Source organism: Bombina bombina, chromosome 7 (assembly GCF_027579735.1).
Source record: "Bombina bombina isolate aBomBom1 chromosome 7, aBomBom1.pri, whole genome shotgun sequence".
Lineage (NCBI taxonomy): Eukaryota > Metazoa > Chordata > Amphibia > Anura > Bombinatoridae > Bombina > Bombina bombina.
The window spans coordinates 188,033,375-188,059,777 of NC_069505.1; the positions used below are offsets into that span (position 1 = coordinate 188,033,375).

The window sequence follows — 26,403 nt, forward strand, 5'->3', positions numbered from 1 at the left end:
CCACAATAGTCGTAAATCACCTTATTTATTGATTTAAAACACATTTTGAAAAATGTGTACTGCGCCTTTAAGATATAAAAAAGCGCACAATTTTTCTCAGATTGACAAAAAACGTTAATAAATATTACACAATTAAATATTTGTATTCAATTGGCCCAAAAATTATTGCACCCTGTAAGGGAAATGGAAATTTACCCTCTAAGAGACATTTTTAAGCAAAAAATATGTTTGACTGAAAAAAAATGACCCCTGCACCTCGCCACAGCTCTGCTGTGGTGCCTACCTGCCCCCAGGGTACTGCAAAAAGAGTCTACAATTATCCGGTGAACAGAACAGAAGTTTAGGCCCCACCGGAGCAAATGTCTGCTGCCTTCTCAGTCAGAGTCAACTGCGCGTCTGAGCGCACAAAATAGGCCCCGCCCATCATGGACGTCATGCTAATAGTCTGAACAACCGCATGGGAAGCTGTCTGAAAAGTCATGTGGTCCCCTTGAAAATAAATAAACTTGCAGCCCTTGTTAATAAACTATAATTCTCAAGCTGCCTCTCCCAGTGTCAAGCCCCATATAGTATAACGTTTATATGTTAGGCAATATGAATAAACCATAGGTCTTTCAGTAACACCCTCATTGTACAGGTCTACTGCTTACCCCTTCCCTTGAAGAGAAACAAATGTCAGCCAGCTCTGATATACCAAGTCTCCTCAGAATAAAAGACTGAACATACCTCAATGCTGCTTGTAGCATGACCCGTTCTCCACACTGAAGATTTCTCTTGCACTACCTTCAGAAGTTCTGTGGGAACGAAAATGGACCTTAATTACATCTGCTAAGATCATCAACCTCAGGGCAGAAATCTTCTTCTCATATCTCCCTGAGGAAAATAGTACTCACCGGGACCATTTAAAATAAAAAAAACGTCTTGATTGAAGAATCTAAAACTAACACCTCACTTTACCTCTTCCTATTACTAACACAGGCAAAGAGAATGACTGGGGTGGAGGGAAGGGAAGAGCTATATATACAGCTCTGCTGTGGTGCTCTTTGCCACTTCCTGTTAGCAGGAGGTTAATATCCCACAAGTAAGGATGAAATCCGTGGACTCGTCATATCTTGTAGAAGAAATTAGTTTTCTCTCTTATAGAAACAGCAAAATATCATCCATTTTGGCTCTAGGTCCACAAAGCCTAAAATATTTATTATCTGGCCATTTACAGAGAAGGTTTGACGACCCCTATGCTTACGCAAAAAACATGTTCTTATTACTTTTATGACCCTAGATACCTGTGATTTATCCATGAAAAAAGGGTTAACAACACTGCGCAGGAAAACAGGGTTGTACGATGGTTGATTGGCTTACTGGCCGAGAACTGATTGATAGCTGCAAGGCTTGTGACTCCTAGCAGGAATTTACATATGTGTTTAATTGGTTGTGGGGGTTCAGCACAGCATTAGCAAGGGTGAGTACCATGCAAAGTATTATTATTTTATATAGGTTTTTTACTTTACTTATGTTTTTAACTTGGAGTGAGGTACATCAAGGGTTAATATTAAAATCAAAATGAAGGTGTAATACTACTTTTTTGCCAGTAGATGTCACTATGATGTTAACTATAACTCTGCATTAAGCAGGTGAAGGTATAAAAGGTACAAACCTGCATGTAATTAGTGTACATGACTAAGGGGCATGTTTATCAAGCTCCGATTGGAGCTTGATGCCCCATGTTTCTGGCAAGCCTGCAGGCTCACCAGAAACAGCAGTTATGAAGCAGCGGTCACAAAGACCGCTGCTTCATAACCTGTCCGCCTGCTCAGAGCAGGCGGACAGATATCGCCGGAAATCAACCCGATCGGGTTGATTGACACCCCCCTGCTGGCGGCCTATTGGCCGCGAGTCTGCAGGGGGCGGCATTGCACCAGCAGCTCTTGTGAGCTGCTGGTGCAATGCTGAATACGGCGAGCGTATTGTTTGCCGTATTCAGCGAGGTCTGGCGGCCCTGATCCGCAGTGTCGGATCAGGTCCGCCAGACCTTAATAACTAGAGGCCTAAGAGTCTATTGCAGGCTTGAAAAGGTTGTCCTTCTGTTTTTTAACCCAACCCATGAGAATAAAGGTCTTTTAAACTAATTTTGCTGGTGGCTGGAGTGCTTCTCTATGCATGTTATTTGTGTATCAGACTGTCCTTCTAAACCCAGGTGGGTTTCTAGAGTGACCCAATATAAAGCATCTTATGATCCAGTGCTGGGTCCAACCCTTAGAATGAGGGTGCTAATTTCTAAGCCCTTGAAGACTGCCTTTTATCTGAATGCATTTGACAGTTTTTCACAGCTAGACAACATTAGTTCATGTGTATCATATAGATAACATTGTGCTCATGCCCGTGAAGTTACTTATGAGAGGGCAGTGATTGGCTAAAATACAAGTCTGTCAAAAGAACTGAGATAAGGAGTCAGTCTTTAGATGCTTAGATACAAGGTAATCACAGAGGTAAAAACTAGATTAATATAACCGTGTTGGTTATGCAAAACTGGGGAATGGGTAATAAAGGGATTATTTATCTTTTTAAACAATAACACATTCTGGAGTAGACTGTCTCATTAATGTTCCATCATCAAACTATAAAGACCTTAATAGCCACCTTTCCATACCTACCTCAGCTTCTCTCTGGCGTCGCTGAAACTTTCAGACACAAAATACACTGACTGATAGTTCTGGTCCTGGTACGGCTGTATTGCTGCATCATCTGGGTCAAATGGTCGGATCTCCGGATCATCGGATAAAGAATGCTGCACACAAAATGAACAGGTATAGGTGTGGTATTCTTAGGGGACGATTAGCGTGCAAGCGGATCAATATTGCAAGACAATAAAGACAATAAGAAGCTCTTTCACCTGGGAGCTTTGTCTCCATCAAGAAAAGCATCTACAGTTATGTTAAATTATGGTCCCTATTCACTAACGCTTGCTACCTCTCTCCATACTTCAGTGCATTAAAACTACCGAATAACTTGAGAATTTTAGTTTATAGAAGAAAAGATTAAATATCCGTTAATGCAGATCTCCTGGATCATGATTATTCACACCTGTATTCACTAAGGCCCCGATATTCAAAAAATAGCAATGTTCTGAACGTGTCATACTTATAATATTGCAAACTTACTGTAGCAAACAAGTTATTAAAGGGACATGAAACCCAAAAAATGTCTTTCATGATTCAGATAGAGAATAGAATTTTAAAAAACTTTCTAATTTACTCCTATTATCTAATGTTTCATTCTCTTGGTATCATTTGTTGAAGTAGCAGCAATGCACTACTGGTTTTTAACTGAACACATGGGTGAGCCAATCACATTCAATATGTATATGCAGCCACCAATCAACGGCTAGAACCTAGTTTCTCTGCTGCTCATGAACTTGCCTAGATAAACCTTTCAGCAAATGATAACAAGAGAAGGAAGCAAATTAAATAATAGAAGTAAATTGGAAAGTTGTTTAAAATTATATTCTCTATTCTATCTGAATCATGAAAGAAAATTTTTGGGTTTCATGTCCCTTTTAATATCGAACACATTTGCTTCAATGCAGTTGCAATGTTTTATAATACATTCAGAAAAGCGTGCTCACAATATTAGAAGTATAATACATAAAGAAAAATCAGAAGTATATTCAGAAATATTACTATTGTGAGCACATTCTTAAAATAAGTAAAAACCACGCCTAAGGACAGAACACAAGATTTGTACAATTACGCCTAAAGTTAACATACATATTCTAAGGCTATACTATACAATACCATGGGCTTCCTTGGGGGGGGGGGGGGGCAAGGGGGGATAATTTTTCTCCAGGTGGAAAGTCAGACACACTTTTACAAGCACACAGCTAGATTAACACTTACTCTTCCATCTAGCTGTGTGCTTCCAAGAGAGTGCCAAACTTTCCATGTGTTAATATTTTTGTTCTGTAATTGTCCCTATTGGTTTTGCATCCAGGCTGGTTTGAGTTTGAATGCTTGAGTTGCTGGGAGCCGCTCAGCTGTCTGGCGCTGGTGAACACCCAAGGCTGTGAGTTTTGCAGGGTCATGGGATGTGTACCCAGTCCGCTTTGAGAGTGTACTCTATTTCAGTGTTTATGTGTCCAGGGAAATTACAAAGGTCTGTGTTACCCTTGTTTGTATCTCAGTGTGTTTGGTTGAAGGCTGCATTGTGTGGCTGTAGGTTAGAGACCCAGCGAGTAAGAGACCTTGACATGGTCCCTGGGCTATCACTATTTGACCAAATGCTGTAACTATTTAATTTTGCTTTTAATTTAGCTGCGTACTTGCAAGAGAGTGCCAGACTTTCTATGTGTTTTGTGTGTGTGTGTGTTTATATGTATATGTGTGTATCTATCTATGCTGGCTCCTAGATTTTCTAATCATTTGTTAATCCCTGCCTTATATTTAAGCATAAATAAGCATAAGCATTCACTTGAGTAACTCTTTTGACGCCATTGAGCTACCATATTAAAATTATGTGCAGCTCATGTGTATGTTTGCTTTGCATGTTGCCAGATATATTATTATGCTTAGTGTATTTTATTTTTTGTCCCACTCTGGAAAAGTTTCTGCACTCACCCATGTACAATACAAATACATTAAACAGTGTATATATACATATCAGAGAAGCATGGCAACCCACTTAAATGTATAGTAAAACGCCTCTCGGCGAAGCTGTCTTTAAACAGTACTGTCAGCCCTTTGGAATATTTTGCCAGCTTTCTCGACATCACGGTGGATCCATTTTGAATAGATTACCACCATCATGGCCTAAATGAAGGGATTCTCTCTGGTGATATAAAATCACATGCTACAAATAAGTAGTTAATAAAACCTTCCTGCCAGTAACACAGAAAACAGGGATTAATGGTGGTAATGCACAGTAGTAACTAACTTAATCTGCATGCTATCACATGTCACAGATCTTTTCCCAGTAGCAACATGCTAATTAACCCTTTGTTTCAGTAACAAAATCAGTGATTTCCTCCTACATGCATAACATACAAGAGCAGAGCCAGCTCAAGAGATTTTTCTGCCTGAAATCTAAGAATGAGATGGTGCCCACCCAACTCTCCAACCAAAACTGATCCATAGAACACTATCTCAAATTTTAAAGTTCAGCAGATTGAAATTTGACACAAAAGCTAACACCCAACTGATGAGCCCCATACAACAGTATCTTCTCTTAACACAGTGACATGCCAGCAAATAGATCTTACCAGCTGGCAGAGGAGCAAGGCAAATGATTCAAACAGCCAGTGAATGGGGCGGCAAAGTAACCAGGGTGTAAGTGCCTCTCAATTTGTGTATCAGAGACAAAGCACACAATTGTATCAGATTATACAAACTGTCCTTTCTTAATGTTTAAAGAGTGTGTTTATGAGTTTCTGTACTTACCAGCAATTCTCCGTAAGATGACAACAGACCAGCCCCATAGGCTTTCACCTCCCCATCCTGCTTGCAGAGTCCAAACTCTACAGTAAACCAGTACAGCTGTAAGTGTATATACAGAGTAATATCAGGTCACTTACTGCTGAATTAATAAAAAATAGCCACTTTGACCTAGGCCAACAAAATCCATCCCAGATTGCTCAACCCCAAACCAGACCTCTCAGATCTCCACCCTAATGGACCAGTTCTTGCCCAAAATCTCCCACATTCCTCCCAGATTATTCAACTTCACCCAAAGAACACCAAATTCCACCCAGATCTATGTGAACTCAAAGTTTCGCTCTACACATCTATTCATAAAAACGAACACATTTTTAAGGGTTTCTAAACAATGTAAGAGGACAGTGACTCAAGGTGTGCAGGGTCCTACTGTGTTATGGTTTAGAAAATAGCATGAGAGGGGATGAACAAGTAGATGTCAGATTTGTATCTGGTCAGACAGTGAGTAGGTGGGTTAGGCTTTATATTTATGGTTTTGAGGCATGAAGTTCTACAAAATGTCTGGAAAGTAGAGGCATCCAAATAGCTTATGGTGAGTAAGTAGTGAGAGAAAAGCCTACACTATATATCAGAATACACTAACTTATTGTTGCCACTGTGGCATTCTGGGAAAGAATATGCAAAGGAGGAGAAAGAACATCTCACATTTTACTCAGGGTAGGCTGAGAGATTTCTCAATCTACCAAGTGTCAAGCCCAGGGCTATCTATCTTGGATGCTTATGGAAGGTGGCTAAGTTCAAGTAAGGGAATTTACTGTTTACCGCTTTAGATGAAGTTACATTTTTCAAGTTAAAATCAATAGTACTCATACTGCATGTGAGGCACAAAGGTATGGATCACGTTAAAACTACTAATTTAATGAATAGCTTCAGGTATTACACAATACATTGATTCTTATTGGTTTTATAGATTGACCTGATTGTCTATCTTTGCAGCAATTAATTCAATGAATAGAAAGGTTGTAGAACATTATTCTGCATTTTTAAAGACAAGAGGTGGTGTTGTCAGGCATAGAGAGCTTGACGGTGCGGAAATAACATTTTTGCTGTCTGGTGGGATCACACTGAGGATATAGATTTGGATAGCACAGTACTGATTTGCTGCAGCGGATAAGGAGAGCAGGATTTTATTGGGACACAAACATCTTTTTAGGGAAACATTTCTCTGTAGAGTGAATGATTTAAATTTAGAAGTGGCATTGGACAACCAAAAGAAGATCAGTCTTGGCAAATATAATTAACATGGATAGCAGTATAAGTGTCTGCTTATAGTAAATAAGTGTTATGTGACTGGCTTACACACACATGCATGCATACACACGTACGTAAACACGTACAGACATACACACATGCATACATACATACATGTATACAAACACACACATATATACATGCATAAACACATGGGTACACACATATACATGCATGCATACAGACACACTTGCATAAATAAAAACACACACATACATACACACATGCGAACACACATATACATGCATGCATACATACATACTTACATGCATACAAACCTACATATACATATATACATGCATTCACACAAATACACACACATACATGCATATACACTCACAAATATGGTACATGCAAACACACCCACACACATACATGCATATATACAGACATACATCATGCGGACACAAAACCACACACATACAGTACTGGGCAATAGATAGATATAAAATATGTATGACAGATGTAAGCTGCCCAAGAAAAAAATCACATAACCCTAAAGTGCACACAGCTGTGTGTTCCGTACCGTTGCAAGTTTCTCTATTTCTTCATCTGTTGCTCCCAGAGATGCCAATCCAATGTCCTGCAGTAAACAAATGTAGTCAATAATATTCTGTATTTTACACAATTTGTCCTACACCACTCCTCAGTATAGTAATATGTATGTCCATATACAGTACCAGAAACACACATGCTGAAATATGCACTCTCATCTAAATGTAACAAGCAAAAAACTCTACACGCTGTAACACTCATTCCCTTCTACACGCTGTAACACTCATTCCCTTCTACACGCTGTAACACTCATTCCCTTCTACAAGCTGTAACACTCATTCCCTTCTACACGCTGTAACACTCATTCCCTTCTACACGCTGTAACACTCATTCCCTTTTACACGCTGTAACACTCATTCCCTTCTACACCCTGTAACACTCATTCCCCTCTACACGCTGTAACACTCATTCCCTTCTACACGCTGTAACACTCATTCCCTTCTACAAGCTGTAACACTCATTCCCTTCTACACGCTGTAACACTCATTCCCTTCTACATGCTGTAACACTCATTCCCTTCTACATGCTGTAACACTCATTCCCCTCTACACGCTGTAACACTCATTCCCCTCTACACGCTGTAACACTCATTCCCCTCTACACGCTGTAACACTCAATCCTTTCTACACTCTGTAACACTCATTCACCTCTACACGCTGTAACACTCATTCCTCTTCTACACGCTGTAACACTCATTCCCCTCTACACCCTGTAACACTCAATCGCTTCTACACTCTGTAACACTCAATCCCCTCTACACGCTGTAACACTCAATCCCCTCTACACGCTGTAACACTCAATCCCCTCTACACGCTGTAACATTCATTCCCCTCTACACCCTGTAACATTCATTCCCCTCTACACCCTGTAACACTCATTCACCTCTACACCCTGTAACACTCATTCCCCTCTACATGCTGTAACACTCATTCCCTTCTACACCTTGTAACACTCAATCCCCTCTACACGCAGTAACACTCATTCTCTTCTACACACTGTAATACTCAATCCCCTCTACACCCTGTAACACTCATTCCCTTCTACACGCTGTAACACTCATTCCCTTCTACACGCTGTAACACTCATTCCCCTCTACACCCTGTAACACTCATTCCCCTCTACACGCTGTAACACTCATTCCCTTCTACACGCTGTAACACTCATTCCCCTCTACATGCTGTAACACTCATTCCCCTCTACACGCTGTAACACTCATTCCCCTCTACACCCTGCAACACTCATTCCCTTCTACACGCTGTAACACTCATTCACCTTTACACGCTGTAACACTCATTCACCTTTACACGCTGTAACACTCATTCACCTTTACACGCTGTAACACTCATTCCCTTCAACACGCTGTAACACTCATTCCCCTCTACACCCTGTAACACTCATTCACCTCTACACACTGTAATACTCATTCCCTTCTACACTCTGTAACACTCATTCACCTCTACACGCTGTAACACTCAATCCTTTCTACACTCTGTAACACTCATTCACCTCTACACGCTGTAACACTCATTCCTCTTCTACACGCTGTAACACTCATTCCCCTCTACACCCTGTAACACTCAATCGCTTCTACACTCTGTAACACTCAATCCCCTCTACACGCTGTAACACTCAATCCCCTCTACACGCTGTAACACTCAATCCCCTCTACACGCTGTAACATTCATTCCCCTCTACACCCTGTAACATTCATTCCCCTCTACACCCTGTAACACTCATTCACCTCTACACCCTGTAACACTCATTCCCCTCTACATGCTGTAACACTCATTCCCTTCTACACCCTGTAACACTCAATCCCCTCTACACGCAGTAACACTCATTCTCTTCTACACACTGTAATACTCAATCCCCTCTACACCCTGTAACACTCATTCCCCTCTACACGCTGTAACACTCATTCCCCTCTACACCCTGTAACATTCATTCCCCTCTACACTCTGTAACACTCAATCCCCTCTACACGCTGTAACACTCAATCCCCTCTACACGCTGTAACACTCAATCCCCTCTACACGCTGTAACACTCATTCCCCTCTACACGCTGTAACACTCATTTCCCTCTACACGCTGTAACACTCATTCCCCTCTACACCCTGTAACACTCATTCCCCTCTACACCCTGTAACACTCATTCCCCTCTACACTCTTTAACACTCATTCACCTCTACACCCTATAACACTCATTCATCTCTACACCCTGTAACACTCATTCCCTTCAACACGCTGTAACATTCATTCCCCTCTACACCCTGTAACACTCATTCATCTCTACACTCTGTAACACTCATTCACCTCTACACCCTGTAACACTCATTCATCTCTACACCCTGTAACACTCATTCCCTTCAACACGCTGTAACACTCATTCCCCTCTACACCCTGTAACACTCATTCATCTCTATTTGATTGTGTCTCAGGAGTCTGTCTGGGTAAACTGATTGTGTTTTTGTGTGATTATGTTAACTAGACTGGCCAACATCAGATTGTCTGAGTAAACTTTCTTTCCCAGTTAATTAACTTGGTATGTTAATCTGTTTTACCTGTGAATAGACAATTGTTAGAGGTTTGATGCATTGTTCATATGTTTGCTTTACTGTTTAACCAATGCCCTCTGTAACCTAACCTGAAGCCAGGGTGTATAAATATGTGTGCTGCTTTCAAATAAAATATTCATTTTTCTGTTCACTGCTTGACCCTCAACACGTGCCTTGTCACGTCTTTGGGGGGATTTACTGTATGCTGTCTGTGCCTCTGGAAGGGAAGATCTACTAAACGGCGGTTTAACCCTTTTATGCTTGGGGGTGCCGTAACAATTGGTGGCAAGTGACGGGATCGTTCCCACAGCCAGAAGGACAGCTACAGGAGACACCATTCCATGGATTTACAAGTTGTGGGCAACGCATGTCACAGTACAGCGACTCTAAAAGCAACAGAATGGAACCAGCAGTGTTATACGAGGAGGAGGACCTGGATGGCCGAGATGCATTAAGGAAAGGCATCTGGTACCAGGCCCTGGATAATGTACAATACCAGCAGGGTAAGAGTCTCCCCACTGAAGAGCAGCAGTTGCAGAAGCAAGTGGCCTTGCGGATGCCCTTCCTGGGAGAGCAGCCCCTGGAGGAATGGGTGAAGGAACTAGAGCACCGGGTATGGCAGGAGCTATGGCTGGAGGATGCCTATCAGGCGCTCTGGTGGTATATGGCACAGTATATACCCTGGACAGCCGAGCATGACAAGCCAGAGGGAGAGGAGTTTGATGGTCCTGGCTTGTTATGGGAGTCCTTTGCAGAGCCTGACTTCGGGAGCCCTGCGCAGACCAGACTTCAGGACATTTTCTATGAGAGGAAGGCTAGGCATGACTGGGATGACCCCCATGAGGTAGAGCAAGACCTGGCTCACCTAGCAACCGTGGAGTGGGAACTGGAGCAGGACTACCGAGATCTCTTCCACTCCATTGGGAAGGCTCAGCAGGACAGCAAGATGACAGACCCAGATCCAGAACCGTTCAGCTGGGAAGATATTGTGGAGATTTACTGGGAAGAACCCCAGGTGGCTGGTGGAGATGGGACCGAGGTCTCTCCACCAGTCCTGCAGGGAATTGGGAGCCCAGTCTCCATTCCCCAGCGGCAGGCTGAGTTACAGGGGGCAGAGACAGTTGGTCCTGTCCCCCAGCAGCAGAGTGAATTGCAGGGAATTGGGAGCCCAGTCTCCATTCCCCAGCGGCAGGCTGAGTTACAGGTGGCAGAGACAGTTGGTCCTGTCCCCCAGCAGCAGAGTGAATTGCAGGGAATTGGGAGTCCAGTCTCCATTCCCCAGTGGCAGACCGAGCTACCGGGGGCAGAAACGGTCGGTCCTGCTCCCCAACAGCAGTGTGTGTTACAGGGAATAGAGAGCCTAGTCTCCTTTCCCCAGCAGCAGGACTCGGTATTGGGAGCGGAGACAGTCGGTCTCCCTCCCCCGCGGCTGGAAGTATGTATGGGAGAGGAGCTTGTTACCCCCTCTCCCCAGCGGCAGCTTGACATACCCAGGGGAGACAGTAAGCCCCACAACCGTGCAGATGGGACCGTGGTCTCTGCACTTACAGCAGAGGGGGTAGGGACATTCGGTCCTGTCCCCCAGCAACAGGGCTGTTTAGGCAAAGGGGAGGTCTTCCCCTCCAGCAGTGGGTATGTTCTATGAGAGAGGCAGAGGTCGGCCGGGTGAGTGATTCTCTGTTTGGGACAATTTGTTTGGGGTACTGTGTGGATATGGGCTTTGGGGGAATGGATCTATGGACTAACTTCGAAGTCAACCCGTCTAGGGTCTCCTCCTGTGTTAGTCTCCTTCCGAAGGGGGAGATATGTGATGTGAGTCACCAAGATCTGAGGGCCTGTTATGGAACATTCTTTGGGCTGGAGGTAAATGGGCTTAAGGATACCCAGAGACTGCATGGAAATGTGGAATTTTATTTGCTGGACACCCCATGTACTTTCATAACTGGCCAACATCAGATTGTCTGAGTAAACTTTCTTTCCCAGTTAATTAACTTGATATGTTAATCTGTTTTAACTGTGAATAGACATTTGTTAGAGGTTTGATGTATTGTTCATATGTTTGCTTTACTGTTTAACCAATGCCCTCTGTAACCTGAAGCCAGGGTGTATAAATGTGTGCTGCTTTCAAATAAAATATTCATTTTTCTATTCACTGCTTGACCCTCAACACGGTGCCTTGTCATGTCTTTGGGGGGATTTACTGTATGCTGCCTGTGCCTCTGGAAGGGAAGATCTACTAAACAGCGGTTTAACCCTTTTATGCTTGGGGGTGCCGTAACAGTGTGTGTATGTATGCATGAAGTTGTGTGTATATATGCATGAAGGTGTATGTGTGTGTGTATGCATGAAGGTGTGTGTGTATGCATGAAGGTGTGTGTGTGTGTGTGTATGTATGAAGGTGTGTGTGTATGTATGAAGGTGTGTGTGTATGCATGAAGGTGTGTGTGTGTGTGTGTATGTATGAAGGTGTGGGTGTATGTATGAAGGTGTGTGTGTGTTTGTATGCATAAAGGTGTGTGTGTGTATGTATGAAGGTGTGTTTATGTATGAAGGTGTTGGTGTATGTGTATGCATGTGTGTATGTGTGTGTATGTATGTATGAAGTTGTGTGTGTGTGTGTGTGTGCACTTATATCTGTGTATTAGTGGGTCTGTGTCAGGCATTCTCCTCTTTACCTGAGAGAACTGGGCAAAGGTTCTATCAGCCAATATCGGAACATGTCCTAGCAGCTCGTGACAGCAATCCCTATGAGATGAAAAAATACAAAAAGTTTTGCATTAGTATAAAATAGAGCACTAAATAAACATTGTAAGCAGTGCCCCTTTATGGGTTGTATAATATCTCCTTCTTCATTTAACAACTAGTTACACATATGTTACCTGTCAGAAGTGAATGAGAGAGAAAACTAGATTTACCAGTATATATCTTCATATCTCTTCCAGCTGATGTCACATATAGTTGAAGGAACAGTAAACTTGACATTGTTTCTATAATTGAGCAGCACGTGCGCAATCCGTTACTTCAATGATACCCTCAACTTATATTCATTTTTCCCAAACCGTCCGTCCTGGCTTTTGCATTTTTTATTTTTAAATCCATATCACAGAGTGATTGTTCAACCACAACTCGCTTCATTGTGCCGTTTACTTCATTGTAGTGGACCGCGAAGGAGGGTTGAGCGGAAATTAACAAAAGAACTTTATGGAGCAGTAAAATAAATATCTTTAGTTTTACACGTTGAAGGTGTCAGTGAAGTAACTGATTGTGCAAATGCTGCACAGTTAGCGTAAATATAGATATAACGTTTACTGTTCCTGATCTTCAGGCAGTGCTGTTATTGACATACTCCTAAAATGCTTCTGTCGTTAAAGGGACACTAAACCCACATTTTTTCATTCATGATTCAGATAGAGCATGCAATTTTAAGCAACTTTCTAATTTATTTCTATTATCAAATTTTCTTTGTTATCTTTATTTGAAAAGCAGGAATCTAAGTTTAGTAGCCGGCCCATTTTTGGTTCAGCACCTTGGGTAGCGCTTGCTGATTGGTGGCTAAATGTAGCCACCAAATCAGCAAGTGCTACCCAGGGTGCTAAACCAAAAATGTGCTTATTCCTAAGCTTACATTCCTGCATGAATAGAGAGGCTGCTACTTACGGCTCTGGGGAGTGCATGGGTGAGGATGCGTGCCTGATGTACTGTGTACACTGGAAAACACGAAATGCCAAACTGGAAAGAAAGTCACGAGCAGATAGGAGTCCAGCCACAGGGCGTAACGTGAACCCAGTTTTTTCTATAATACACAAAATAAATGTATGTCTGAGAATCACCTGCAAAGCTTAGCTCCCTAAACCCTTTCTTATGTATTTTTATTAATGCTGCATTATCTTTCTAAAGACACTAGAACAGCACTTCTCAGCCAAAGTGTCTATGTACCTAGTGATGTCACTGAGAAGTAACAAAAAGCTTGAAAAAAGTAATGTGCTCATGGTATCTACTGTATCTTTACTTCATGGCTTGACAGATACTGGTGACTTGGTACCTAGAAGCAGAACCTTCCCCCAGTTAGTAAGATGTCTTGGTCCAGCTCTCTTCTGCATAGACAATGTAGAGGGCTCACAAACCTCTTCTCTTTAGCCATGCACTGGAACTGCCATGTAATGTATCACCTCTGCTGTGTCTCCACATTACAGCCTGGGGAAGCTCTGTCTTTCCTCTATATCAACACGCCACAGGGGGTTAACAGAGGCAGAGACTGTATACATCTGACCTGATTGCAGGTCCATGTATGGACAGATTCCTGCTCTATGGGCTCCAGGCAGTAAAGGAAGTCAGACTGCTGTTCCATGTCTTCCAGGCAGTCAAGGGGTTAATTCACTGCTCATATGTGTTATGCACCAGTGATCAACCCCATGTTCAGGGGAACCAAGGAGTTAAATGGCATCTGCCTATGTTTTATGGTCAATCATGGTTTTAAAGGGACTGTCTGTACCATAGTCATCTTAAAGTCTTACTTGAGATTAAGCTGCAAATAGCCTCCTGCACATTTCCCATATCATGCCGCGGATAGTGATGTCGCGAACATAAAATTTTCAGTTGGCGAACGCGAACTTCCGCAAATGTTCACGAATGGGCGAACCGCCATAGACTTCAATAGGCAGGCGAATTTTAAAACCCACAGGGACTCTTTCTGGCCACAATAGTGATGGAAAAGTTGTTTCAAGGGGACTAACACCTGGACTGTGGCATGCCGGAGGGGGATCCATGGCAAAACTCCCATGGAAAATTACATAGTTGATGTAGAGTCTGGTTTTAATCCATAAAGGGCATAAATCACCTAACATTCCTAAATTGTTTGGAATAACGTGCTTTAAAACATCAGGTATGATGTTGTATCGATCAGGTAGTGTAAGGGTTACGCCCGCTTCACAGTGACAGACCAAACTCCCCGTTTAACGCACCGCAAACAACCGCAAACAGTCCATTTGCACAACCGCAAACTCCCCATTTGCACAAGGATGGATACCAAGCTAGCCATGTCCCGTTCCTTGTCCTCACTGATGTCATTGAAGGTCTCTTCCTCCACCCAGCCACGTACAACACCAAGGGTCCCCGAAAGGTGACAACAAGCCCCCTGGGACGCCTGCTGTGTTTGGTCTTCCACCTCCTCAAAGCCACCTTCCTCCTCTGACTCCTCTTCTTCAGACTCCTCTCTCTGCATTGCCTCTCTCTGCGTTATTATAAGGTGTGTTAAGTAGTACTATTCCTATCAGTTTAATCCCTGTTACGTCCCCTATCAGGGGACGTGTATATGACATTGATTTTAGGAACCGGGAGATGGAAAAAGATGCTTGGTCGGTTCCTCCTACTTCAAATTTGGGGCACTGCGCGTGCAATCTAATGTGCCACCAGATAGGAATGGTGTGTTAAGTAGTTCTATTCTTATCAGTTTAATCCCTGTTACGTCCCCTATCAGGGGACGTGTATATGGCATCGATTTTAGGAACCGGGAGATGGAAAAAGATGCTTGGTCGGACCTCCTACTTCAAATTTGGGGCACTGCGCGTGCAATCTAATGTGCCACCAGATAGGAGTGGTGTGTTAAGTAATACTATTCTTATCAGTTTAATCCCTGTTACGTCCCCTATCAGGGGACGTGTATATGACATTGATTTTAGGAACCGGGAGATGGAAAAAGATGCTTGGTCGGTTCCTCCTACTTCAAATTTGGGGCACTGCGCGTGCAATCTAATGTGCCACCAGATAGGAGTGGTGTGTTAAGTAGTTCCATTCTTATCAGTTTAATCCCTGTTACGTCCCCTATCAGGGGACGTGTATATGGCATCGATTTTAGGAACCGGGAGATGGAAAAAGATGCTTGGTCGGACCTCCTACTTCAAATTTGGGGCACTGCGCGTGCAATCTAATGTGCCACCAGATAGGAGTGGTGTGTTAAGTAGTACTATTCCTATCAGTTTAATCCCTGTTATGTGCCTTTTTTTTGGTTTGGTTTTTGAAGCCACAGTGCAGCACCAGAGGCAAGAAAAATTAGGCATGTACACACCTAGTTGGTGGCGGATAAGTCACGCAAGTCATCCGGCATTCAGAGATAAAATACAGCAGCGTGCGGACCATTTTTAGCCCAAGGCAGCTCATCTCATCAGGCTTTTTTTAGTCGAATGTATCGCCCACTGTCAGTCTCTTCGGGATCCATCCCTCATTCATCATCTTAATGAAGGTGAGGTAATCTAGACTTTTTTGACCTAGGCGACTTCTCTTCTCAGTGACAATACCTCCTGCTGCACTGAAGGTCCTTTCTGACAGGACACTTGAAGCGGGGCAGGCCAGAAGTTCTATCGCAAATTGGGATAGCTCAGGCCACAGGTCAAGCCTGCACACCCAGAAGTCAAGGGGTTAATCGCTCCTCAGAGTGTCGATATCTGCAGTTAAGGCGAGGTAGTCTGCTACCTGTCGGTCGAGTCGTTCTCTGAGGGTGGACCCCGAAGGGCTGTGGCGATGCGTAGGACTTAAAAAGCTTTGCATGTCCTCCATCAACAACACGTCTGTAAAGTGTCCTGTCCTTGCCGTCGTGGGAGGAGGAGGATTACTTTCACCTCTTCCCCTGTTAGATTCCCGTTGTGCTGTGACATCACCCTTATACGCTGTGTAAAGCATACTTTTAATTTATTTTGGAACTGCTGCATCTTTCCGACTTGCGATAATTCGGTAACATTTCAGGCACTTTATGCTTATACCGGGGGTCTAGTAGCGTGGACACCCAGTACAGGTCGTTCTCCTTCAGCCTTTTTATACGAGGGTCCCTCAACAGGCATGACAGCATAAAAGACCCCATTTGCACAAGGTTGGATGTCGAGCTAGTCATGTCCCGTTCCTCGTCCTCAGTGATCTCACTGAAGGTATGTTCTTTGTCCCAGCCACGTACAACACCACAGGTACAAGATAGGTGACAACGAGCACCCTGGGATACCTGTTGTGGTTGGTCTTCCTCCTCCTCCTCCTCCTCCTCAAAGCCACATTCCTCCTCTGACTCCTCTTCCTCACAATCCTCTTCCAGCGTTGCCGCAGGTCCAGCAAGCGATGCTGATAAGGCTGTTTCTGGTGGTGATGGTGACCACAACTCTTCCTCTTCACGCTCATCTGCAGCCTGATCCAGCACTCTTCGCAGGGCACGCTCCAGGAAGAAAACAAATGGTATGATGTCGCTGATGGTGCCTTTGGTGCGACTGACTAGGTTTGACACCTCCTCAAAAGGACGCATGAGCCTACAGGCATTGCGCATGAGCGTCCAGTAATGTGGCAAAAAAATTCCCAGCTCCGCAGAGGCTGTCCTAGCACCCCGCTCATACAAATAGTCGTTAACGGCTTTTTCTTGTTGGAGCAGGCGGTCGAACATTAGGAGTGTTGAATTCCAACGTGTCGGGCTGTCGCAAATCAAGCGCCTCACTGGCATGTTGTTTCGCCGCTGGATATCTGAAAAGTGCACCATGGCCATGTAGGAATGCTTGAAATGGCCACACACCTTCCTAGCCTGCTTCAGGACGTCCTGTAAGCCTGGGTACTTATGCACAAAGCGTTGTACGATCAGATTACACACATGTGCCATGCACGGCACATGTGTCAACTTGCCCAAATTCAATGCTGCCAACAAATTTCTTCCGTTGTCACAAACCACTTTGCCGATCTCCAGTTGGTGCGGAGTCAGCCACTGATCCACCTGTGCGTTCAGGGTGGACAGGAGTGCTGGTCCGGTGTGACTCTCTGCTTTCAGGCAAGTCAACCCCAAGACGGCGTGACACTACCACATCCGGGATGTGGAATAGTACCTGGGGAGCTGGGGGGTGCCGTTGATGTGGAGCAAGATGCAGCAGCAGAAGAGGACTCAGCCGAGGAGGTTATGGAAGAGGATGGAGTAGGAGGAGTAGAGGAGGTGGCAGCAGACCTGCCTGCAAGTCGTGGCGGTGTCACCAACTCCTCTGCAGAACCACGCATTCCATGCTTGGCAGCCGTCAGCAGGTTTACCCAATGCGCAGTGTAGGTGATATACCTGCCCTGACCATGCTTTGCAGACCAGGTATCAGTGGTCAGATGAACCCTTGCCCCAACACTGTGTGACAGACATGCCATTACTTCCTTTTGCACAATTGAGTACAGGTTGGGGATTGCCTTTTGTGCGGTGTCCCAATAGCTACAAATTTTTGGAACGCCTCAGACTCCACCAGCTTGTATGGTAAAAGCTGGCGGGCTAAGAGTTCAGACAAGCCAGCTGTCAGATGCCGGGCAAGGGGGTGACTTTGTGACATTGGCTTCTTACGCTCAAACATGTCCTTGACAGACACCTGACTGTGGGCAGATGAGCAGGAACTGCTCAAGGCGAGAGACGGAGTGGCGGATGGTTGAGAGGGGGCAAGGAGGACAGCAGTGGTTGACGTGGCTGAAGATGCTGGACCAGGAGGAGGATGGCGGCTTTGAGTTTGTGTGCTGCTTGTACTCATGTGTTGATCCCATAGGCGTTTGTGATCTGCGATCATGTGCCTTCGCAAAGCAGTTGTACCTAGGTGGGTGTTGGACTTCCCACGACTCAGTTTCTTTTGGCACAGGTTGCAAATGGCATCGCTGTTGTCAGAGGCAGACACACACAAAAAATGCCACACTGCTGAGCTCTGCAATGACGGGATTCTGGTGGTGGCAACAGAATGCGTTGATTGGCGCGCTGTCTGGCTGACCCCAGGTGCCGATGCATGCTGTCTGACTATGCCACTAGCTCCTTGCGAAGACCTCCCCCTGCTTCCAACTCGTCTCCTCCTCCTCTCTGTCTCTCCATCTGAACTTTCCCCCTGTTCTTCTTCTCTTCTAGCGGGCACCCACGTGACATCCAAGGACTCATCGTCATCATCAACCGCTTCACTTGTATCTGACAACTCAGCAAAGGAAGCAGCAGCGGGTACAACATCATCATCATCACACCGTACGTCCATGTGTGTAATGCTGCCTAACTGAGACATATCCCTGTTATCTACATCCTCTGGCAATAATGGTTGCGCATCACTATCACTCATTTCTTCCAACTGATGTGTAAATAACTCCTCTGACAGATCAAGTGAAGCGGTTGTGGTGCTAGTGTTGGTGGTGATGGCAGGCTGGCGAGTGGTAACTTGAGAGGTGCCCGAAGCTAAGCTGGAGGAGGATGGTGCTTCAAGGTTCCGAGCGGAAGCTGTAGAAGATTGGGTGTCCTGTATTAGCCAGTCAATTATGTCCTCAGAACTGTTCGAGTTCAGGGTACGTGACCTCTGAACACTGGGCATTATTCTAGGGCCAAAGGGAATCACAGCACCACGACCACGACGGCCCCTGCGGGGTGGCCTGCCTCTGCCTGTCATTTTTTTTTTTCGATTAGTGGTACTATGCGTGCAAGCTACTGTGACAACAGATATGAGTGGCACTGTGCACTGGCAGACGTTGGCAGAGTAGACGCTGTAGGCCTGACACACACGCTTGCAGACAACTAGCTGCTATTCAATCTATTACAGTCAAAATTGTATTTTTTTTTTTTAAATGTACACTACTGTTACACCAGATATGAGTTGCACTGGGGTGACACTGTGCCCTGGCAGCCAGGCACTGAAACGCACACGTGTGAAGGAAACTGACTGCTATTATTTCACAGTCAAAAAAGTGTTGTTGTTTTTTTAAATGTACACTACTGTTACACCAGATATGATAAGAGAAAAAGGGGCCCAATGGCACTACTGAGATGTTATAGGGAATATAATTAGTAGTAATAGTTATTTAAATAATAACTTGGAGGAAATTTACGTACATGTGTTCCTCCTAATGCTACGTGATGCAAAGTTGGTGCTGTTGGTGCATGAATATTTCCTCTGACTTTCCTATTTGATTATTTCGTGACAGTAATAATTTTTACAACTTGCAATTGTTGCGGTATAAACCCAGGGTGGTAATTATTCAGAACAAATATATCTCTATCAGGATTAATGTACCAACTAAATGACCAGGACTACTGTTTATACAGGTATACCTCACTTTAAAGCGCTTCACTTTATAGCGCTTCGCTAATACAGCGCTTTGTGGAGCTGAAGTTCAACCTCCAAGGATTTTAAAACAGTGCTGTAATCTTCATGAGATTGCAAGAAAAGTGACTGGCACAATTTTATTATGCTTAGTTCACTCTGTTTACAGCATTACAGTGCAATCTGTGTCTCAGTGTTATACTAAGGCAAATTGTACTACAGTGATTTTCACTATTTTACAGGTACAGTATTTATTGAATACTGTGCTGTGCTAGTGTTAAACTAAACTTAGCTCTATTGTACACCTAATATAAGTTAGTTAAAACATGTTTTTAAGTTTTTAAACACACTGGCAAGTGAAAAGAAAGCTAAAACTGCCTTGTTTCACTTTAAGGCGGTTTTCACTTTACAGCGGGGCTCCGGTCCCTAACCCGCTGTATGAGCGGGGTATACCTGTATTGGTAGTGATCAATGTGAAGTATCCCTGTATTAATAGATATTTATATCTCTTAACAATTCCTGAAATTAGCCCAGGACATTGAACAGGTGGTAAATTAAATCATAGTATATTACAATACGTTCTGAATCACTAATATTGGGTTAAATTAGTGTCTAAGGGTTAAATTGTCCTGTTAATATATATCCCCCATATATTGTACCAATATTGCTGTGTATTGCTATTGTCTGCAAATATTGCTTGTCACGATTTGCTAAGCTGTTATGATAACTGTCAGAGACAGATCAGGTTTGCTATATATCTGGTATCTGGTCTGTTAACAACACGTGTGAAGGAAACTGACTGTTATTATATCACAGTCAAAAAAGTGTTGTTTTTTTTAAATGTACACTACTGTTACACCAGATATGAGTTGCACTGGGGTGACACTGTGCCCTGGCAGACACTGAAACGCACACGTGTGAAGGAAACTGACTGCTATTATTTCACAGTCAAAAAAGTATTGTTTTTTTATAAATGTACACTACTGTTACACCACCAGATATGAGTTGCACTGGGGTGACACTGAAACGCACATGTGTGAAGGAAACTGACTGCTATTATTTCAGTGTCAAAAAAGTGTTGTTGTTTTTTAAATGTACACTACTGTTACACCAGATATGAGTTGCACTGGGGTGACACTGTGCCATGGCAGGCAGGCACTGAAACGCACACGTGTGAAGGAAACTGACTGCTATTATTTCACAGTCAAAAATGTGTTGTTTTTTTTAAACGTACACTACTGTTACAACAGATATGAGTGGTGGCACTGGGCAAGTGGGCACAGTATACGCTGTGAGCCTAACACACGCTGGCAGGCAGACAACTGCAATTAGATTACACAGGAAAAAAAAAAAGCAGACTGTGTTCTAGCCCTAAAAAGGGCTTTTTGGGGTGCTGTCTTTACAGCAGAGATCAGATGAGTCCTTCAGGACTTAGGTTTGTAATTTAGCTAATTGTATTTAATTTAGGGAATTTATTTAATTGTAGGGTTAGGTTAGGTGCTAGTGTAAGACAGGTTAGGTTTTATTTTACAGGTAAATTTGTATTTATTTTAGCTAGGTAGTTATTAAATAGTTAAAAACTATTTAGTAACTATTCTACCTAGTTAAAATAAATACAAACTTGTCTGTAAAATAAAAATAAACCCTAAGCTAGCTACAATGTAACTATTAGTTATATTGTAGCTATTTTAGGGTTTATTTTACAGGTAAGTATTTAGTTTTAAATAGGAATAATTTAGGTAATGACAGTAATTTTGTTTTTAGATTTATTTTAATTATATTTAAATTAGGGGGAGTTAGGGTTAGGGTTAGACTTAGGTTTAGGGGTTAATAAATTTAGAATAGTGGTGGCGACGTTGGGGGTGGCAGATTAGGGGTTAATAAATGTAGGTAGGTGGCGGCGATGTTAGGGGAGGCAGATTAGGGGTTAATAATATTTAACTAGTGTTTGCGAGGCAGGAGTGTGGCGGTTTAGGGGTTAATATGTTTATTCTAGTGGCAGCGATGTCCGGAGCAGCAGATTAGGGGTTAATAAGAATAATGTAGGTCGAGGCGATGTCGGGGGCGGCAGATTAGGGGTTAATAAGTGTAAGATTAGGGGTGTTTAGACTCGGGGTTCATGTTAGGGTGTTAGGTGTAAACATAAAATGTGTTTCCCCATAGGAATCAATGGGGCTGCGTTACTGAGCTTTACGCTGCTTTATTGCAGGTGTTAGACTTTTTCTCAGCCGGCTCTCCCCATTGATGTCTATGGGGAAACCGTGCACAAGCACATGCAACCAGCTCACCGCTGACTTAAGCAGCGCTGGTATTGGAGTGTGGTATGGAGCACAATTTTGCTCTACGCTCACTTCTTGACTAATAACGCCGGGTTTAGGAAAACCTATAATACCAGCGCTGTAGGTAAGTGAGCGGTGAGAATAATGTGCAAGTTAGCACTGCACCCCTCTTACCGCAAAACTCGTAATCTTGCCGTCTGTTTGTATGTTTAACTGCTTAAGAAATAAGCTAAATAGTTCTTACATGCAATTTAATTTGTAACCACTAGATGGGAGCAGTGTACATGTAATGATAGTCTAGCAAAATAAAACTTTTATGATTCAGATAGAGCAAGCTATTTTAGGCAACTTGGTATCTTTATTTGAATGTAAGCTTAGGAGCCGGCCCATTTTTGGTTCAGTACCTGGATAGTGCTTGCTGATCAGAATCTGCTACCCAGGTTCTGAACCAAAAATGGGCCGGCTCCTATGCTTACATTCTTGCTTTTTCAAATAAAGATACCAAGAGAATGAAGAAAATTTGATAATAGGAGTCAATTAGAAAGTTGCTTAAAATTGCTGCTCTACCTGAATTATGAAAGTTTAATTTTGACTAGATTGTCCCTTTAAATGTTCCCATGCAGATTATTCTGGAGATTGTTGTCTGGATTCTAGACATTTAAATGCCACTAAAAAAAGATTAAAGGACATTCCAACCAAAACTGAAATACAAATCAGTCAATTTCAATTTTGAATAGAAGACTTTTTTTTTTAATAGACATACAGTATATTAGTATAATGCTTCTCCCTGTTTCAGTGAGAGCTTTTACTGTGCATGGGCATGTGGAGTGTATCTATATATGCTTTATGCACTAGCATGTTTGTGTGTTTAATCATAAAGCTGGCGGGAACTTGCATTAGGTAAACAAGCATTAGGAGTCATTGCCAACAAGTTATGAGGTACCATTGGTCCCTCTTACACATTGTGTAAAATGCTGATACACAAAGCATATCTAGATACGCTTCACATGTCTGTGCACAGTGCAAGAGTCCTCTGAAGCAGAGAGAACTTTTACTTGGAGCAATTTACTAATATATGTGTAGTGTGAAAATGCTTATGTTATAAACTGAAATGCACTGATATTGGTTTCAATGTTAGCTGAAATTTCTCTTTCATAATAAGAGAAATTCAAGAAAGGTGGATGAGAATAATATGACCAGACATTTAGCAGAATGAGGAATGGAGATTATGATGACCTTTTAATACATTGTAAAATAGATTATTAACTGAATTAAGATCTATGTTAGTACAAGATACAATGTTACAATGTACACCAGTCCCTTCCCCACCTTCTAAAACTGGTCAGAAGGTCAAATTTAATAAACAACCATTTGGTGACACCTGAGGAAGGAGCGTGGCTCTGAAACGCGTTGTGGTTACTGTTTGCCCAGACAGACATCTGCTGGGAGACATCATCCCTTCTGGCTATTTTAATGCAAGTGTAACTTTTTATGGTAATTAAATATTGTTAATGTGTTATTATATTTAATTAGCTACTCATATGATATTTGTTTTTTAAGAACTTTTTTCAGTGTCTCTAATCAGACTAAAGTGTCTACAGTTTTTTTTTTTTTAACCATTTGGAAAGTATGTTCATGGTATTACATTTGGTGAATACCACTGGTTTGGTTAATGTATTTCCTAAGGGGTAACACATAACTCAGTCACTGATAGACTGTCAGCACCAAACATTTTTAGCAGTTTGCTGCCAGCAATGAGCTATTTCTGAATTATGTACCCTCTATAAGTATTCTCACGCATGTAACCCCAACCATAGCAGCTAACCCGTTTACCTTTCAAGAAGGTGGAAACGTCCTGAAGCTGAGGTATGTTGTTCTCATTGTACCCACAGTGAGTCTCCAGCAAGTGGAACGCTTCCAGGTGCTCCTTACAGGCATGTGTGGGGTAGAGGCTCTTTAAGGTAGAGTAAACCTCCCTCCTGGTAAAAGAATTGCAAGATTACAGGATCTGATGCGCAATTATGTGATAATACAATATTACACTTTGGCCAAGTTTACATTGCTGCTGCAAAAAATAAACCACAAAGGGGCCTATTTATTAATGTGCGAGCGGACATGATACGATATTGCGGATCATGTCCGCCGCACATTGATAAATGCAGACAGCATACGCTATTAGCATTTATCATTGCACCAGCAGTTCTTGTAAACTGCTGGTCCAACGCCGCCCCCTGCAGATTTGCGGCCGCCAGCAGGGGGTGTCAATCAACCCGATCTTATTGGATCTGGTTGAATTTCGGCGATGTCTGTCCGCTGCCTCAGAGCAGGCAGACAGGTTATGGAGCAGCAATCTTTAGACCGTTGCTTCATAACTTGTGTTTCTGGCGAGCCTGAAGACTCACCAGAAACACAGAGCTTAAAGCTCCATACGGTGCTTAATAAATATGCCCCAAAGTGTGGATGTGTTTCCAGGTTCCATTTGCTGCAAGGCTATATTGCTGCTGCAAAAGCTAAACTGTCTGGGTGTGCAGTGTGGTGCTGGGTTAGTAAATGTTGGCATTTCCCACAATCCAGCAGGATGCTGGAGAGAGCATAAATGGCTTTTGGTCACATGTTGTGCCGCTGTTGTCTGCGGATCCGACTGTGGCATGTACATAAAGGTTATATAGAAACATAGAATGTGACGGTAAATACGAACCAAAAAGGCCCATCAAGTCTACCCCTATTACATGTTACTTTTTCCTTAGGATAGCCTTATGCATGTCCCAAGCATTTTTAAATTACTTTACAGTCCTTGTGTTTACCACCTCAAATGGAAATTTATTCCATGAATCCACCACCCTTTCTGTAAAAAAATGCTTCCTCAAAATTTCTCCTGAATCTGTTACCCTCTAACTTTTGATTGTGGCCCCTTGTTAGATATATAATAATCTGAATAAATTAAAGGGACATAATACTCATATGCTAAATCATTTGAAACTGATGCAGTATAACTGTAAAAAGCTGACAGGAAAATATCACCTGAGCATTTCTATGTAAAAAAAGAAGATATTTTACCTCACAATTTCCTTAGCTCAGCAGAGTAAGTTCTGTGTAAAAAGTTATACTCAGCTGCAGGTAAAACAATAAAGAAATGAAGAAATGAACAGCAGCCAATCAGCATCAGCAGTGCTGAGGTCATGAACTCTTTTACTGTGATCTCATGAGATTTTACTCAACTCTCATGAGATTTCATTGTAAACATCCTTACACTGAATAGGGAAATAAGATGAGTGTGCACGTAAGCTCGCTCCTTCCGCTGTCCCGGGGCAGACATACTGATTTGCTGCTTAGAAGTCCTTTACAATGGGATGTGGCTACTGAGAAATTTTTTAGGTAAAATATCTTTCTTTTTTACATAGAGATGTTCAGGTGATATTTTCTAGTCAGCTTTTTACAGCTATGCTGCATCACTTTCAAGTGTTTAAACATTTGGGTATTAAAAAAAAAATGTAATTCATGATTTGGATAGAACATACAATTTTAAACATTTTAAATTTATTTTTATAATCAAAAACACTTCATTCTCTTGTTATCCTTTGCTGAAGGAACACCATTGCACTACTGGCAGCTAGCTGAACACATCTAGCTAGCCAATCATGCTGGCACCAATCACCAACTAGCTCTCACCAGTGTAAGATATGTGCATATTCATTTTTAACAATGGATATCAAGAGAACAAAGCACATTTGAAAATAGAAATAATTTAAAAAGTCTTAAAATGGCATGCGCTATCTGATTCTAGAAAGTTGAATTTTGGCTTTCCTATCACTTTAACGCTTTGGTGCCTATAACAAACTGGGTGCTCTGACAAAATGCAGAAAGACATTTAGCAGAAGGACATTTGGCAGACGGACATTTGGCTGACAGACAGAAAGCTAAAGAATGTTCCGATTTCGGCCGAGGGCAGATACGTTCCAGAGTGCTCTGTTCTAATCAGAGCCTCGGGCGCCGCAACTGCCTCTGGGAACCTTACCATGGGTCCCAGGCCGCACGTTTTGTAATTCTCTGTCTGGGAAACTATCTATCTATCTATCAAATCTATCTATTTATCTATCAAATCTATCTATCGTATCTATCAAATGTATCTATTGCATCTATTGATCTATCTATCTAATCTATGTATCTATCTATCTATCTATCTATCTATCTATCAAATCTATCTCGTGGCCGGACTGTTATGTGACAGCCA

The 26,403-nt window shown here is 42.7% G+C and overlaps 1 protein-coding gene across 2 annotated transcripts in view; it reads right to left on the reverse strand.

Annotated features, from left to right (window-relative positions):
• The window catches only part of TH (tyrosine hydroxylase), a 120,060-nt gene that overhangs the window by 11,289 nt on the left and 82,368 nt on the right, over positions 1-26,403 (reverse strand). The window contains exons 7-12 of one of the 2 annotated variants that reach the window (XM_053688925.1): positions 24,006-24,151; positions 13,502-13,637; positions 12,520-12,589; positions 7,261-7,317; positions 5,430-5,525; positions 2,652-2,785 (exon numbers count right to left, since the gene is read on the reverse strand). In XM_053688925.1, coding sequence (XP_053544900.1) covers positions 2,652-2,785; positions 5,430-5,525; positions 7,261-7,317; positions 12,520-12,589; positions 13,502-13,637; positions 24,006-24,151 — 639 coding nt within the window. The remainder of the gene's footprint in view (positions 1-2,651; positions 2,786-5,429; positions 5,526-7,260; positions 7,318-12,519; positions 12,590-13,501; positions 13,638-24,005; positions 24,152-26,403) is intronic. The other variant, XM_053688926.1, reaches the window with a different exon arrangement.